The sequence below is a fragment of the Diorhabda carinulata genome, chromosome 3, assembly GCF_026250575.1.
Source record: "Diorhabda carinulata isolate Delta chromosome 3, icDioCari1.1, whole genome shotgun sequence".
NCBI classification, from domain to species: Eukaryota; Metazoa; Arthropoda; class Insecta; order Coleoptera; family Chrysomelidae; genus Diorhabda; species Diorhabda carinulata.
The window spans coordinates 21,526,965-21,542,540 of record NC_079462.1 but is presented as its reverse complement, the minus strand read 5'-3'; the positions used below and the strand labels follow the sequence as shown (position 1 = coordinate 21,542,540).

Here is a 15,576-nt window from a genome sequence, read left to right as displayed (position 1 = left end):
TTTCTAATAAATTGAAAAGGATGTTATATCTTTTGCCAAGGTCTTCGTGAATATTTGTAAAAAATATTTCACTAAACTTTAATCTGGCGTTAATTAAAGATTTCAATAGAATTTTATTTTAGTGGCTCAAATTTGATATATGTTAAATTGTTATGAAATTTTTTTCATAAACCAGATAATGATTCCTTGTTACAAAATATCAATAGATTTTGTTTGGGAGTTGACAGGTTTTCCTTGATCTTTGTGAAACTTCTTTTTTTTCATAAAAAACAATTTAATTGAGCTGTTTTTCAAATTATTATTATAGCAGAGACACAACTATAGGCAACTTTCTGTACAGCTTTGTAACACTGATGGTGTGCATAGTAGGATGCATGCTTATTAGGTTGCCTATTTGATACGATTCTATTTAAATGTATGTATAAAGAAGTTTAAAACTTCATGGATCCGGAAATGTTGATAACCTTTTGAACATACATGAAAACAAATGATGACAAACAAAATTAATTTCGTCGAATCTCTTGCTCCGGAGAGTATATATAAGAGATAATGAATTTTTATAAACTATATTAAATTTATTCAACATATGTTGTATCTTGCATGCGGTTTTAATTACTCTATCATCGACACACGTCGCTGTATTCAAAAAGTTACTTGAATGTTCACAGACGAAGAAGTAAACATTAAGATTTGTCGTGGTAGTTTTAAAAGTATGTAAACACTAAACTGTGTCAACATAGTTTAAGATTCCATAAATTATAACGTTTTTTGAAATATTTATTAAAATGATGTGATATTTTAATTTAAATTGTTTTTCACTTAAATAAAGTGTCGAGTCGTCTAATATCGTGAAATTTACAGAGACTTTCATTGAATTTGGGGAAGAATTTGGTTCATGTGCCCCAGAGTGGTATTTACAATAATTATAACTGCGAAAAGTGGGTGTTAAATATATTTATTTATTAATGTATTCAATAGAGAACGTTTAGCATGCGGAAAAAATGCAATTGCCAAGTAAAATTATTGAAACAATCCTTGGTTCAATGTATATATCAAGTGTTTAGATTGTCTTGTGCACTTCTCCATTGAAAATGATTGTAAGTACCTATTCCCTTTTTATTATTTATCTGAGTACTATGTAGTATAAACAATTTAATTGATAGCAGACGCTTTTAATATAAATCTATTTCTGAATGGATTCCGTTTGTCAACCTATTCATTTAAGAAAATGTTCTTCCAGTTCATAAGTGTAATTTTAGACGTTCTAAAAATATCATTGTCCGAAGATGACATGTGAGGGATTTTAAAATAAATTGTGGGAAACAGTGGTGCTACTGAAGATTTAAATACCTAGATTAGGTCTAGGTAGGACTGATAAACAGAGGCGTAGGTTATAATATAAATAATATCCCTTCAGAGATTCAATATACAGGGTGCTCCGGGACTTCAAGTAAAAAATCGGAGTGGATGACGTGAAAATAATGCTGCGACAAAAATAAATATCATACGACCCCTCGTTTCTTAGTTATATGCCTTCAAAGTTGCGAAATCAGAACTTATATTCAACTGTATTTTCTAAATCATAGATTCGAACGTGACTTTCAATGAATGATTACCTTTTGAATTCATCGAGTAAACAAAGAGTACATTTTGTACAGGTTGTCCCTGTAAAAGTTACGGATTGTTGACCATTGGACATGAGTCGCTTCTGGCCTTCATATAGTATTGTAAAATTATTTATTCCGTCAAGTCAAACACCGTAGTTGAATACAAGTTCTCATTCCACAACTTAGAAAAGAGGGATCGTATGTGAATTTTTTTTATCCCACAGCATCATTTTTACGTCATTTACTCACTCCCAAATTTTTTGCATCAAGTCCCAAAGCATTAGAATTTATGTGAATAAACAATATTTTCCCACGAACCTTACTGAAAGCATTAATGTCAAGGATTCCATTAAAAAAATTTCCCATTATTTTTTATTATAATTTTTTCTCTAGCCTATCTCTCAAGTTGTATCAACACGTATTTTAGTGTAGTGTTTATAAAGAATGAAATTTATTTTCACTTGTTTTTGCCTCCGCTTCGCTCTACTTCCTCAAATGTTTTTGCTTTATGTAAAAGGTTTGTTCGAAATTTTATTTGCAGTTTTTAGAAGGTTGGTATGTCTTGGATTAGTTTACAGAATAATACAAAAAGTAAAAGTTAACCAAATATATTGTTCAATATTTAGGAAGCTGTCTGGACAGATTGAAATATATACAAACTCAAAACAAAACGAAAAGAATTTTAAGTATCGAAAAGACGCGGCCAACTTTGAATCATTTCACTAAAAAAGTTGTTTTTTGTTTTACAAATTTTATACGTATGAGTGTGAGAGCAATTCTTGTATTCATTACTGAAGAAATGATTATATTACTAAACAAAGTCCGATTATTTTTTATACAGCCCCCTTGTTTCTGAGTTATAGACCTTTAAGTTGCAAAATCAGAACTTGAATTTAAGTATTTTTTCTAAATTATCCATTCGAACATTATGAATTTTTAATGGATGATAACTTATGTCCATGTAGTTTATTTGATGGAACAAATAATTCTACGCTATTATCTGAAGGCCAGGGGCGGCTCATGCCTAATGGTTAACAATCCGTAACTTTTTCAGGGATAACCTGTAGAATTTAAAAAATTTTTCAATAGATTTTTTAACGAAAGGGTACTCTTTGTTTAACTCGATAAAATTTATAGTTTAGTACATGCCAAGGAAACTGTTCGCCATAAAGAGACGTTCTGATGAAAATTATCATAAATTATAATTATCTATTGAAAATACTTACAGGAGGTATTAAAATTCAATCAAATATTTCTTGGACATTGCAACGACAACTATTGATAGAATTCTACAGGATAAACTTCTTTACTCCTCTCACATCCAGAAAGTGCATGATAATACAATTGTTGGGAAAGTACCTACTGTTTAATAATTTACATTTATGGGCAAATGAAAATCCTCATGGTGTAATTCAAACAAAGAACATCGATTTTTTGTTAATGCGTTGGTAATAATTTAGTAGGCAAATATTTCTTTGATTATAATCTGAATTGTCAGCGAAAATTTCTCGATAATAATTTTCTACACATGATATTCGAAGAGACATGTGGTTCATGCACAATGGAGCCTTTCCCTACTTCCTACATGTTGTAAAAAAATCATCTTAATAACATTTTTCTTAATAGGTGGATTGGTCAGAGAGGTCCATTTGCATTCCCTTGAATTAAATACTATGGATTAGATTTTGGGGGTTTAAAGCTTGGTATCTGCAACACTGGTAAACATAAGAAGCGAAATGATCGATAGAATAAACTTCCATTGTGACGCTAGAAAGCAGAATGTTGGAATGCTCTTCAAAGTTCAAAGAAATATGTTCCGGAGACTCCGGAAGTGTGTAGATATACAAGGTGCCCACTTTGAACATTTATTATAGTTTATGTTTTCTTTTCATTTGATAAATTGTAGGCTAACCAACTAATTTTCTCTACATTCTCTACTCAATTTTTTCCTTATATCAGAAACACAATTTAATACCTCCTCTAAGTAATTTCAATAAATAATTTATGATAATTTTCTTCAGAATGTTTCTTTATGGTGAACGGTTTCCATGTTATGTACACCGATGTAAAAATCTACATATCTCCTAAACCATAAATTTCATAAAGTTGAATAAAATGTACTTCTTTGTTAAAAAATCACAATACAGGTTGTCCCTGTAAAAGTTACGGTTTGTCAACCATTGGGCATGAGCCACCCCCGGCCTTCAGATAGTAGTGCAGAATTATTTATTTCATCAAACACACTACATGAATATATGTAATCATCCATTAAAACTTACATAATGTTCGCATGTATAATGTAGAAAATATACTTGAATATAAGTTCTTATTTCGCAACTAGGCCTATAATTTTTTCATGTCACTACATTATTTTCACGTCATCTGCTCCCGAATTTTTTTCATCAAATCTCTGTATATCCACTAATGTCTAAGAAAATAATCAATACATATGTTGCACTCAATTGACGAATTCGGAGAAGACCAAAATTTATACCCATAATGCAACTATTCACATAACTTCGGCCACTAACAACGTTTTTTCGGCAAATAATTAAAGCCCTCAACACGACAAAAGTGGAGCATATACGAAGGTTGTCGCGTTATAGGTATTGCAAAATACTCAGATGGCATTGTGGGTAGATTCACTCATATGGTTTCGGCCACTGAGCGAATGATATTACTCACAACGCGATTTCGATAAATTAAATTCATAATAAGGAAAACTAACTGAACTAGTTCAAAGCTGTTTTTTGGTAAAATATATATTTTCGACTTCAATCAACAAATACATTATATAATAAAGAACTGACTGTGTATTATTCATTTTTGCACGTTTAGAATTACATTTCATTTTTGAATGTTTACAGAAACAGTGTCAATGCAAAATTTATTGCAGTTGCACTTGAGATAACCTAGACCTGAACTTTTTGCCGACATATTTGCGGTAGTTCCTGGAGGATTGTTTCTGGTATCACCAAGTAATTGCGAAATAAATCTGCGAATAAGTTTGAAAGAGCTGCCGAAAATAATCGGATTAGTGGCCAATTTTCGGTGTCCATTGTGTATAATCCGTCATTGTTAACTTCACTAGCTATGTTATCGTTGCTATTATTTAGTAATTCATTCTCGTTTTTGCGATTGTGATCTTGATTGATTGATATTAGGTATGCTCTCTACGGTTTTTTCCAAGTTAACTCCTTTTCATAAGTTACTCTCGTGAACATCTTCATTTTCACTAGTTTTCATGACTTCTTCATTGTGAAGTTGGTCACAATATCATTTGGTGAATCTGCGTCACTGAAACTGTTGATCTGACTAGTACCAAACATGATATATTTTTTCTTGACTGCATATATCTCAACCCCCAAACCCAAATAACTAACATCTTGGTTAGCTTTCTCAATAGAGCATTGACTCTGCGAATGCCTTGGTCGACCATGAACAATTTCAAGATCGGGCCAAAGAATAGCAAGTTCTGTAATAATTGAATTGGCAAACTCGCGAACTTTACCGGACTGTAATATAAATGGCGAGTCTATCAAAGAGAAGATGACGATTAAATGATATGCTACTTCTTTTGCGCTTTTTATTTTAAGTGGTCGCAACAATAAAATCCTTCGTTAAATGTTTTTCATAATTCAAAATCTACAAAGTATTATAATGTTTCAATTCACCTGACGTCTAGAGTTCATAAATTTGAAAATTATCGGATTTATAATCAAGATATAAGTTTATAATTTTTGATATTAACGCACGTTTCCTTAATTCATATTCCATGCCTATAAACGCAAATATACCTAACCTTATTTGAGATACATTTAACAGCAATAAGTGACTAGTCTTGCATTTTTTTCTTTTATGACCAGTATTTATGAGCTCTATGAATAATATCGAACAACTCCTCACGGTATACATAAAATCTAATATCATCATTATCAATGTCCGTATATCTTTTAGTTATAAATTTTTCATCTTATCTAATATTTAGCAAATCGTATCTCTTCAATCTTCTTCATTGTTTAGATGAAAGTGTGCCTCCTGATTCTTGCAATCTTGTGCTTCTGTAACTTCACTTATTATTAATTTATAGTCACCTTCAAAAAGAAGGGTAGACCTTTTATTAGACTACATAAAGTTTATTCAAACCAGCCTCACATCACGCCGAATAAAATAGGTCTTTCCTTTCCGGCTCTTAAACTTTACCCATGAAGCGATAGTTTTCGTTTATGTTCAACCTTAGCGACACGAAAAAAGTATCCATACTTTGTGGTATCGAGTATCTTACCTTTCGATACAGATACTTTTGTACTCGATACTTTGCATTCGATACTTGTACTCAATGAGTACTTTTCAACAGGTATCGTATCGAATAAATATCAGAAATTACCCACTTGAAACTTGCGACCTTACGGTTACGGCCATGCATGTTTATGGCAACGTCATCTAGTCCAATCGTTCTGAACTTTCTAATCTAAAACATTACTTTGATGTGTGCCTAAATTAATAAGTTCTTTTTTCATAAAGGTCAAAATTTGTAAAATTACAGGCGTCTTATTATTGTAATCTCTTTATTAATGTAATAAATTTGTGTGCCAAAACCTTTTATTTTCATTTACTGACTGATATTAATGTTCTGAGACGTACGTCATTAGACTCCAAGAAAAGTACTCGATACTTTGAAGTATCGATACTTTCGATACATTTGAGTACGATACTTTTCATTCAATAGTACTAATGACTACAGCCAGCATCGATACTTCCTATTCGATACCGTGTCCCTATTCATCCTATGTCGTCGAATCGTGCTGTCGAATTCGCGAATCTACTCAAAAAGCGTTATCATTGATGCATCATAAGTATCTATGAATCTGAAACAGAGGAAGAAATACTATATTGGAAACAATGTAATTGTGCCTGACAAGAAGATTTTTCCAATCAATTTCTTTGATAAATATGATAGAAAAGCATGAAAATCGTCTGACAAGCAATTCCCATCACATATCTGATATTGATGTTGCTCAAGTTAACATTAAATTTGTACAGAATCAGTATTTGCTTCCAAATTTATAAAATGGAAAATGTTCAAATTCTTAATTCAACTGTTATTTATTTTCAAGAATATTTATCTTTTAAATCGCTGCTGTTCATCAATCTCCTCAAAATATTTATTGTTACAAACTTTTAATAAAAATTTCTAAATATAATTTTGTGTTTTCCAAATTATATGTGGTTTTACTTCATCTCAATCACTTAATCAGAAAAAATATAAAATATTTCAAGAACCATCCGATTTTGCATGATATCTTCGCACTCAAATTTCACTTATTTGTACAGAAATTATAGCCTTGTATACTTCTACTTACTTTAAATTTTACTCACACAAAGACTATTTAAGTTTTTTTTTATTTTTTGAGTAAACTATAATACGTCAAAATCACCAGATTGTCCGGTACTGAATAATAACTTAATATCATATAATATGTTATTCAGCATTGATATTGCAGTTATTCCTTGTATAAAAAGGATTTGAAATTTAACATCACTATTTCCTAGTGCCCGCAATTTTTACGGTCCCATTGGCCAACCTGCCAAGCATAACCCAATAATACGAACGCATGCGTTTGTCTAGGAGCGATGTTGCCACATCGCAAGATTAGTAGTTGTGTTTAAAATATATCTACGATTTTAATGATAGAAAATATTGAGAAACAAAGTATGATGTTATCATCTGCTTATATCATCCACTTTCTTAATAAAATATTTTAGTACATACTTCAGTTTCATTTCCATGAGGGTAATTATGAAATTAACATTTTAAAGTTGACTGCAGATTCATTTTCCAAATTTTGATCTTATTTGAAAAAATAAGTAATATCAACTAATTTCATATATATTTACACACAAAAGTGTGGAAAAAGAATCCTTATTCATTTATTCGGAAGTGAAAAAACTTTCTATCCTAATCCTGATGTATCTAGTACATACATAAAAACAATCGAATCGGAGGAAAAACCAAAAAAATTAACTTATATGCATTTTTATTGTTTTGTTTGAATCTACTATGTTTCAACAACATGTTATTCGTCACATTTCAAAATCTTCTGCGATGAACAACTTTTTTGTTAACCAACATGTTTCACTAGAAATTACTGAATAGTAATGAGCAAAAGTTTTAAATTCTACGGGAATTTTCACAATAAGACATTATCAATAAAGCTGTCTACATACGAATTTATAAAAAAAAATACAAAAACGGGAAAATATTTTCAGAAACTTGGCAGCGCTGTATTAAAAGCGTAGTCACATTGCAGCTGCTCGTGTTTGCCTCCTAGGCTAACTAGTACTACGAATTGCCGGCGCGCGTCGTGAGATGTGTTTGTTTTTATTTTGATTTCGGCCTGATGGACCATTTTTGATAACAAAAAATTTAAAGTTTAAAACTTCAAATATTAATAAGTGTTGTCAACTATCGGGTAAAATACAGTATCCTTGTACGTTATATCGCGCCATTTATTCGAAAGAAGTGAGAAAAGGGATGTTCGGAAATTGTAAATGCCGTAGGGTGTACAAACGGACTCTGAAGGTTCGGCCCTTTGTTTGAGGGATGTTGACGCATTCTTTCGTTGGTTACCTTTCGATTTTACTGTTGTAGGTAGGTTTATTTTTGAGTTGACACTGAAATTTATTAGTTTGAATCTATTTTTTGAGAGGTTATGCCGGGGGTGCAATGCGGTGTATTATATTTAATCAAATTAGCATGCAAACATTCTCTTTGTGTAAAACTACCCCGATTTACATATCAATCGATAAAAAACGGAAATTGAAATTTCTATTTTTTACTCCGTACAACTCTTGTTATTAAACTCTATTATTTATAAAAAAAATAAACCTTCTGGTACTATTTATATTTAAATTTCTTATAATTTTCTAAAATACATTTTGATTTCTCTTAATTTTCTAATTTTGATAAATAAATTTCGTAATGAGATTCATTCAAGTAACCAACATACAAAAAATAAAAGTGCTTTAATTTTGGTGAACAAAGATCATTTAAAAAAGTGACGAATATTTTATTATCTTGTACAAATATTGAAAACTTTTCATAATTATAATGCTGATACTACAGCTTATTTTTTTATTTGAATTGAAAGCTATACAAATAACGAAATGGGCTCTAATCTTATTTAAATTACGTATATCCATGTAGTGTTTTTGACGGAATAAATAATTATACACTACTATCTGAAGGCCAGGGGCGGCTCATGCCCAATGGTTAACAATTCGTAATATTTACAGGGACAACTTTTAGGTGCAATCTTAAGATAGCTAAAATGGTTTTTTGAAACGATTTTGTAACAAAAAGTTACTCGATAAAATTAATGGTCCAGGAGATATGTAGATTTTTAGATCGTTGTACATGCCAAGGAAACTGTTTGCCATAAAGAGACATTCTGAAGAAAATTATCATAAATTGTAATCGTACGTAAACATCTATTCAAAATTCATAATGTTGGAATGTATAATTTCGAAAATGTACTTAAATATAAATTCTGATTTCGCACTTTGAGTGAATATAACTATCGTATTAGAAATTTTTTTAATGTCATAGCATTATTTTCATGTCATCTACTCACTCCCGAATTTTGTGCATCAAGTCCCGTAGCACTCTGTAGATAGGTACTCTAAACCAAATCTACTTCAAATAAACGAATTGTCGATGCAACAGTGGTTCACTGCAAAGAGAAACATTTCTCGCCCGAATTCCTCACTTTCTTCATTTTGTTATTTTACCGGCTATTCATTCTTATATCTGTTTTATTTTTTCTTGGAATGTCTTGACCATATTAACTCTAAATGATTAAATTTCTAAATGTTCTTGATTTTAGGTCTCTTCCGTTTCAGAATTATATAGTTTTTAAAACAAAGATAAATTTTGACGTTTCGACTTTCTTGTAAGTCTTTGTATATGATATTGACACTGACAATTTGCTTATTTATATTCATCAATTGATTCATCTTGAATATCAAAATAAGAATAAAATAAAACTAGAACTTAGTTCTAATAAGAACAACTAATTTCTCTTTAGTCTCTACATCTCAAATATTAATTTTTTTGTAGTTTTATTAGAATTTACAAAATAGAGCTATGAATTTTACTTAAATTATTTAGATCTTTTTTATCATTTATATCGTTATCGTTTTTATGAATGTGAACCATTTCGAAAAATTCTACTTTTCGTTAAGTAAAATTTATAAATCTATTTTGTAAATTCTAATAAAATTACAAATAATTTAATATTTTAGATGTAAGAACCAAGGAAAATTTAATTCTTCTTATTAGAACAAGTTCTAGTTTGATTTTACTCTTATTTTCATATTCATATGATCTATTGATCAATATAAATACGCAAATTGTCAGTGTCAATTTCATATTTTAATGAAGACTTAAAGAAAAGTTGAAACGTCAATTTTATCTATCTTTCAAAAATTATTAAAAAAACTAATTTTGAATCAGAAGAGACCTAAAATCGAGAACATATAGAAACACAAACATATTAAAAGGTCTAAGAAACAAGAAATTGAAGAGATAATTAAATTTAAACTGAATAATAAAACATCTTAATCATAAAAAAATATGTGTTTTACGATTAAAGAGTGTTAAAAATACTGTATTTGGCTTGTAATGTTCACTCCTTAAACTGGAAACCGAATAAATAAACTCTTGTGCTAAACACATAGCATTATTTCTTGTTCCTCTATGATAGTGTATCAAATATTGAAATAACGCTTTTCACAAGTAATTAGCATGGAAAATCTTTAAATGTAGATTCTCGTGTTGTTGTGAGCTTAATTACTAAAAAACACCCCGTATTTACAGACGCTGAACAGTAATTAAGGTTTACGAACATTAGTAGACATGCGATGTTAATTATAATCAAACAGCACTAATTATTTCATGTTATTATCATTTGCAGGCTTTTATATAAGTGTTCCGGGAATGCCAATACATCGAATACATTTTTCTATCATTACAATCTTTGATAATCTGTTTTATTCAATCATGCAATTACTCTTTGAAAATGTATACTTGAGTGAATATTTACAGTATGAATTATGAAAAACCTAACTGTTTATCTGTATTTTCACTCCATTCTTAGAGTACTCTACTTATTAAAATAGAAATCGATCAGTATCAAAACAAAAGCGCGGAGGTGTTTGCCGTATATAAGTGGAAATATTGGGTGGCTCAATAGAACGTGCATATTCCTTTTTTCCCTGGATAGAAAGCACGTGGGCAGAGGGAGCTACCGTTGAGTAGGCATGCTCATGGAGTTTTTGTCACAATGAGTCACTTCGACGGAAAGCGTCGCGCGTTTTTCGAGAACTGTAACTATTATTACTAGGCGATTCTGAATATGAACTACGCCGAATTAGTAAAGCTCCAAGCTTAATTGAAATGTTTTGAAAAGACTGGGTCAAAGTTTACTTCATAAGCAAAAGGTCCTCCTAGAACATCTAGGACTGAAGACAATATTGAGAGTGTTATGAAGTCTGTACGAGAAGATCCACGATTGTTTACCCGCAAGAGATCGTCTGTCTTACAATTATAGTGACGAATTTTAAACTTTGCAGAGTTTAAGAATTTAAGCAGAGTTTGCAAGAATTGAACAAATGTGACGTTAGAAAAAGGCTCGCATTTGCTAATGAAATACTTAATCCATTTTACAATTTTAACAATATTTTTCTCTCTGATGAGGCCCTTTCACTGAAATTCCACCGTAATCGTAGTTCTTAAGTCCGGGCAGAGAAATAATTGGACCTTTTTTTCTTTCAAAATCCACGCTAGCAAAACGTGAATTATAGGAGTTGAATTCAACTCATATTCCATGGCTCCCTCGTTGTCCAGATTTGGCGCTTCTTAACTTTTTTTGTGCGGATACCTCAAGCACATATTGTGGTGTGGAACAAAGATGAGAGTAGCTAGGGCGGTAAAGAGAATCGGAAGCTCTGATACGAAATCGACAAGAGTAAAAAGATGGAACTTTGAAATTCGGCGAAGGCAGCAACCTTTGATGTACGATTGAAATACCAGCAATTCTAAAATTCGGCAGCGCTGTCTTTGATGTTTGCTTTTTATATAACTATGTATTATAGCAGGCGGCTTATTTATACTGTTTCTTTTGAATACTTTCTAGGAAGGACTAATTATTTATTTGTTTTTTTTTCTAGAAGTTTTTAGAATTCTTTTAGGATATATAAGGAGTTTGTGTAGCACAGTTGAGCTCAATTTATAATAAATATCCGTAGTGAACAGACCGAAATAGAAAGTAATCGAAGAATTTAAATAAATTAAACATATGAATTAAGTGTTAGCGATAAGTGAATTATTATAAGTTAGTTAAGTGTGTGTACAGTGTTTAAATAAATTAAGAACGTAAGAGACAGTATTTATTAATTCACCCTAGAATTAGAAATAGAAATCGTATAAATAATACACTGGCGAGCAAAAACTTGAGGTCACCTTAAAATTTTCATGTTCTTTGAAATTTTACGTTTTAAGATAGTATTCGCAAACTGTACATCATTGCATGTGTCTTTGTAAGCTATACTAAAAAAATGCATTTTTTTGGATATAATGATTTATTCTGAAAAAGCAACAAATTAACATTTAGGGCGAAATTCAACACTTTGTTGTTAGGGAAGATATAGAACGAACAAAATGAAAAAACTTGACACTAATAACGTGTATTTCCTCCTCTTGCATTGATGACTGCTTGAAGTTGGCGCGGCATACTTTGAATTAAGTTCCGGATCACACAACCACCTAATTTCTACCTCATCCAGATACTCCCTGAAAATTCTTGCTGTGAGGTTAGGGAGCCATTTTCTATGAAGACCAATTCTGTACGAGCTTGTGCAGTGATTTCCGCCCAAACCATGACTGTGTGACAAAAACGCGACTCATCTGAGAACAATACCCAGCTCCAGTCATCATCATTCCAACGAACGTAATCTTTGGCAAATGTCAATCTTGCAGTCCTATGCTGGCGTGCAACGGAGGACCTGTAGCCATTCTTCTGCATGACAGTCCAGCACCATTAAGCCTTCTTCTAACGGTCCATTCACTAAAGTTAACATTTCTCATTTCTTCCAACTGATTTCGCAGTGAAACCGCATCTGCTGTCCTATTCCGCAAATTTGTGGACACCAAAAAACTGTCATCTCGTTGAGTGGTAACTCTTTTTCGCCCAGACCCTGGTCTTCTAATGATCAGGCCAGTCTCCAGAAAGCGCTGGTACACCCTTTGCACACCACAAAGACTAGCACCAACAATTCTTGCAGTTTCACATTGCCCCCGACAATCTTGTAACAGCGCAACAATTCTTGCCACAACAATCGGATCTAAATGCATTACGGGCCTGTTAAATCACTACACTTTGCAGTCGTTAGGTTTTACCCAAAGAATCAACAGTAAACGGGAAAACAGGCAGGGGAAATGTGAATGTTCAATTAGCGCAAAGGCACATTTTTCGTCAAAGTCATACTCTAAGTCTCGGAAACATTTGCTTTAACGTCTACTAATTCTTATCAATATTAACGCTAAAATTATTCGCAATTTCTGAACTGACCTCAATTTTTTTGCTCGCCAGTGTATATAAAATAATTATACAGTACCTACATCGTTCGTTCGTTTACAGTAACAAAAAACCAAGGATACAGATGTATTTTGTAAAGCAAATTCCACGTTATCTACTATAGAAATATATTTTCAATAATTCAAATTGTTACTACCTACCATTCCTACAAGTTATAAAGTGCAAAAATTTAGGTTCTCTTCCGCCTCCATTAATACTACAGTAGTCGCACCTCTATAAGGTGCATAAATAGTCGCATGTCAAGATGCCTTTTCTATTTTGTCCAATTATACTCTCAATACTACTTTAACATTATAGAGAATTGGTAAAATGATTGAAATAATTAAATCTCAAGTCCAGGATGTTTATTAAAAAGCTTTGTGAAGAAATATAAAAATATAACAATGTTGAATTTATAAAATAATGAAGAGAGAGGTGAATACAAAAAATATTTTAAAAAACATTTCACAGTATTTTATTTACAATGCAAACTGATTACCAATAATTTCTTTTCGTAAAAAAATGTATCAGTCTTTTTTGCGACTACACCCATCAGCACAAATAAAGGAACAATGTGGACTTAAGCATAAATATCGCCCACAATTTTTATATCTGTACTGGGTATACCTTTTTTTTTATCTTTTTGATATGGTGCACACCGTTTACGAGAAGTAGTTTCTGTTGCACCTTCGTTTGTTTGAAAAGTAGAAGTAGTATCATCTGATGAGATCCCCTGCAATCTGCTCAAAACATTGCAGGGGAAGAGTAAGTATTTTTCTTCTCTTCTGAAGCTGTTTTTCTAGGAATTCTCTCCTCAGTCGCCGGAGAGAAAGTCGCCTAACTGGTACCTCATTTCCAACTTATCAAATTAAAAAATAGTAAAACAAAGTTACTCAATACTTACAATAGTAGTCGCGTAGGATCTCAGAGATGATTCACCTTGTAATTTGACACCAGTTGTCCAGAAGGAAACAAACACAACACTGGCATGTGGCTGCTACTAGGAAAGGAGGATAGAAGGAGGAAAGAGTTCGCATGTTTGAACATGCTCTGGCCACGCCCACAAATGTTTCTTTGGAAGCTCTCAGGTGACATGCGACTACTGGAGTGTTCTAGTGCGCACCCATATCTCTTCTGCTATCTTCGAGAAAGTAAATACCTCTATACAGAGACAATCTTCCTAAAATATTCACGTTGAAGATTACATCATAGACCCATTATGGATTAATAGAAAGCTTCCACAAAATCGAAATATATGTCTGTCACTTTTTGTGATTTTTGAGGTGATTTGTTTGCATTAAGAACTGTTCTTCTTCTCATAATAAACGTAGGAATGAGAATTATAATACTAATGGAATTATTCATGTACGTGGTGGAATCATATGGCTAAATAGAATTGTTTGTTTGGTAGCGTTGAAAACAATATAAAGGAAATACAAATCGCAACAAATTATGCTATTACTATAATATTATTTGATCCGGAATTTATGCTAGTCCTGTGAATATAAATTTATTTATTTCATAACTTAGTGATTATTATTCTATTCGAGATTATATGCTGAGATTTTAACCAAAGTGTAAAAGTTATTCTTCTTGTCTTTGGCTAGGTAAGTACGTCGCCATCGAATATTCTTACTGAGCTGTTCTCTACTTGATATTCTAAATAAATAATTGCACCCTTGAAACAATATGTGAAAATACTAAACAATGACTATTATTGTACATTATCGGACCAAATGAAAAAGAATATTATGGAGAAATCTAATAATTTACAAAAGAAAAAAATCTCTTTCTCCAAAACAATGCATCGTGTCACTTGTTGGTAAAAACGATGGTCAAATTCAATGCAGTGATAAATTGAACATCAGCATCCAATAAGAACATTCTCCAAACAAAAATACGCCAAGGAATAAAATATCAATCAAATGAGAATGTTCTCGCTGAAACAGAAATTAATGTTGATGTCAAAGACAAATTGCTCTATAAAAATTAACATAAAAAGGTGGAGAAGCGTTAGAGGGAATTGCGAAAAAAGAATTGAACTATGGTAGAATTCATCTAAACATCTGAAAAATATTATACTCTACAGATATGGATATTGTTCAGTTGAAAGAGGTGGATTATTTGCGCCCTCAGTATAATAAGATTAATACCTACCGTTTTTAAACTTTATTCCCTTTTTTTAGAACTATCTTCAACATTCTTATTGGGAATCTTTTTTTGTTTATTTTTTATATTAAACTGTATTTCACCATCGGGAAAAAAACCTAACAATTACTTGAGTTAAATTATTTGAATCTTGAAAAAGGTTTGTAAAATCGGTATTCCAAGAA

General features: G+C 31.6%; 1 protein-coding gene across 2 annotated transcripts in view; it reads left to right on the top strand.

Annotated features, from left to right (window-relative positions):
* Positions 1-697: 697 nt before the first annotated feature.
* Positions 698-15,576, top strand: part of LOC130892099 (cytospin-A-like) — a 161,390-nt gene continuing 146,511 nt past the window's right edge. The window contains exon 1 of one of the 2 annotated variants that reach the window (XM_057797339.1): positions 698-1,097. In XM_057797339.1, coding sequence (XP_057653322.1) covers positions 1,092-1,097 — 6 coding nt within the window. In that variant the 5' untranslated portion in view covers positions 698-1,091. The remainder of the gene's footprint in view (positions 1,098-15,576) is intronic. The other variant, XM_057797340.1, reaches the window with a different exon arrangement.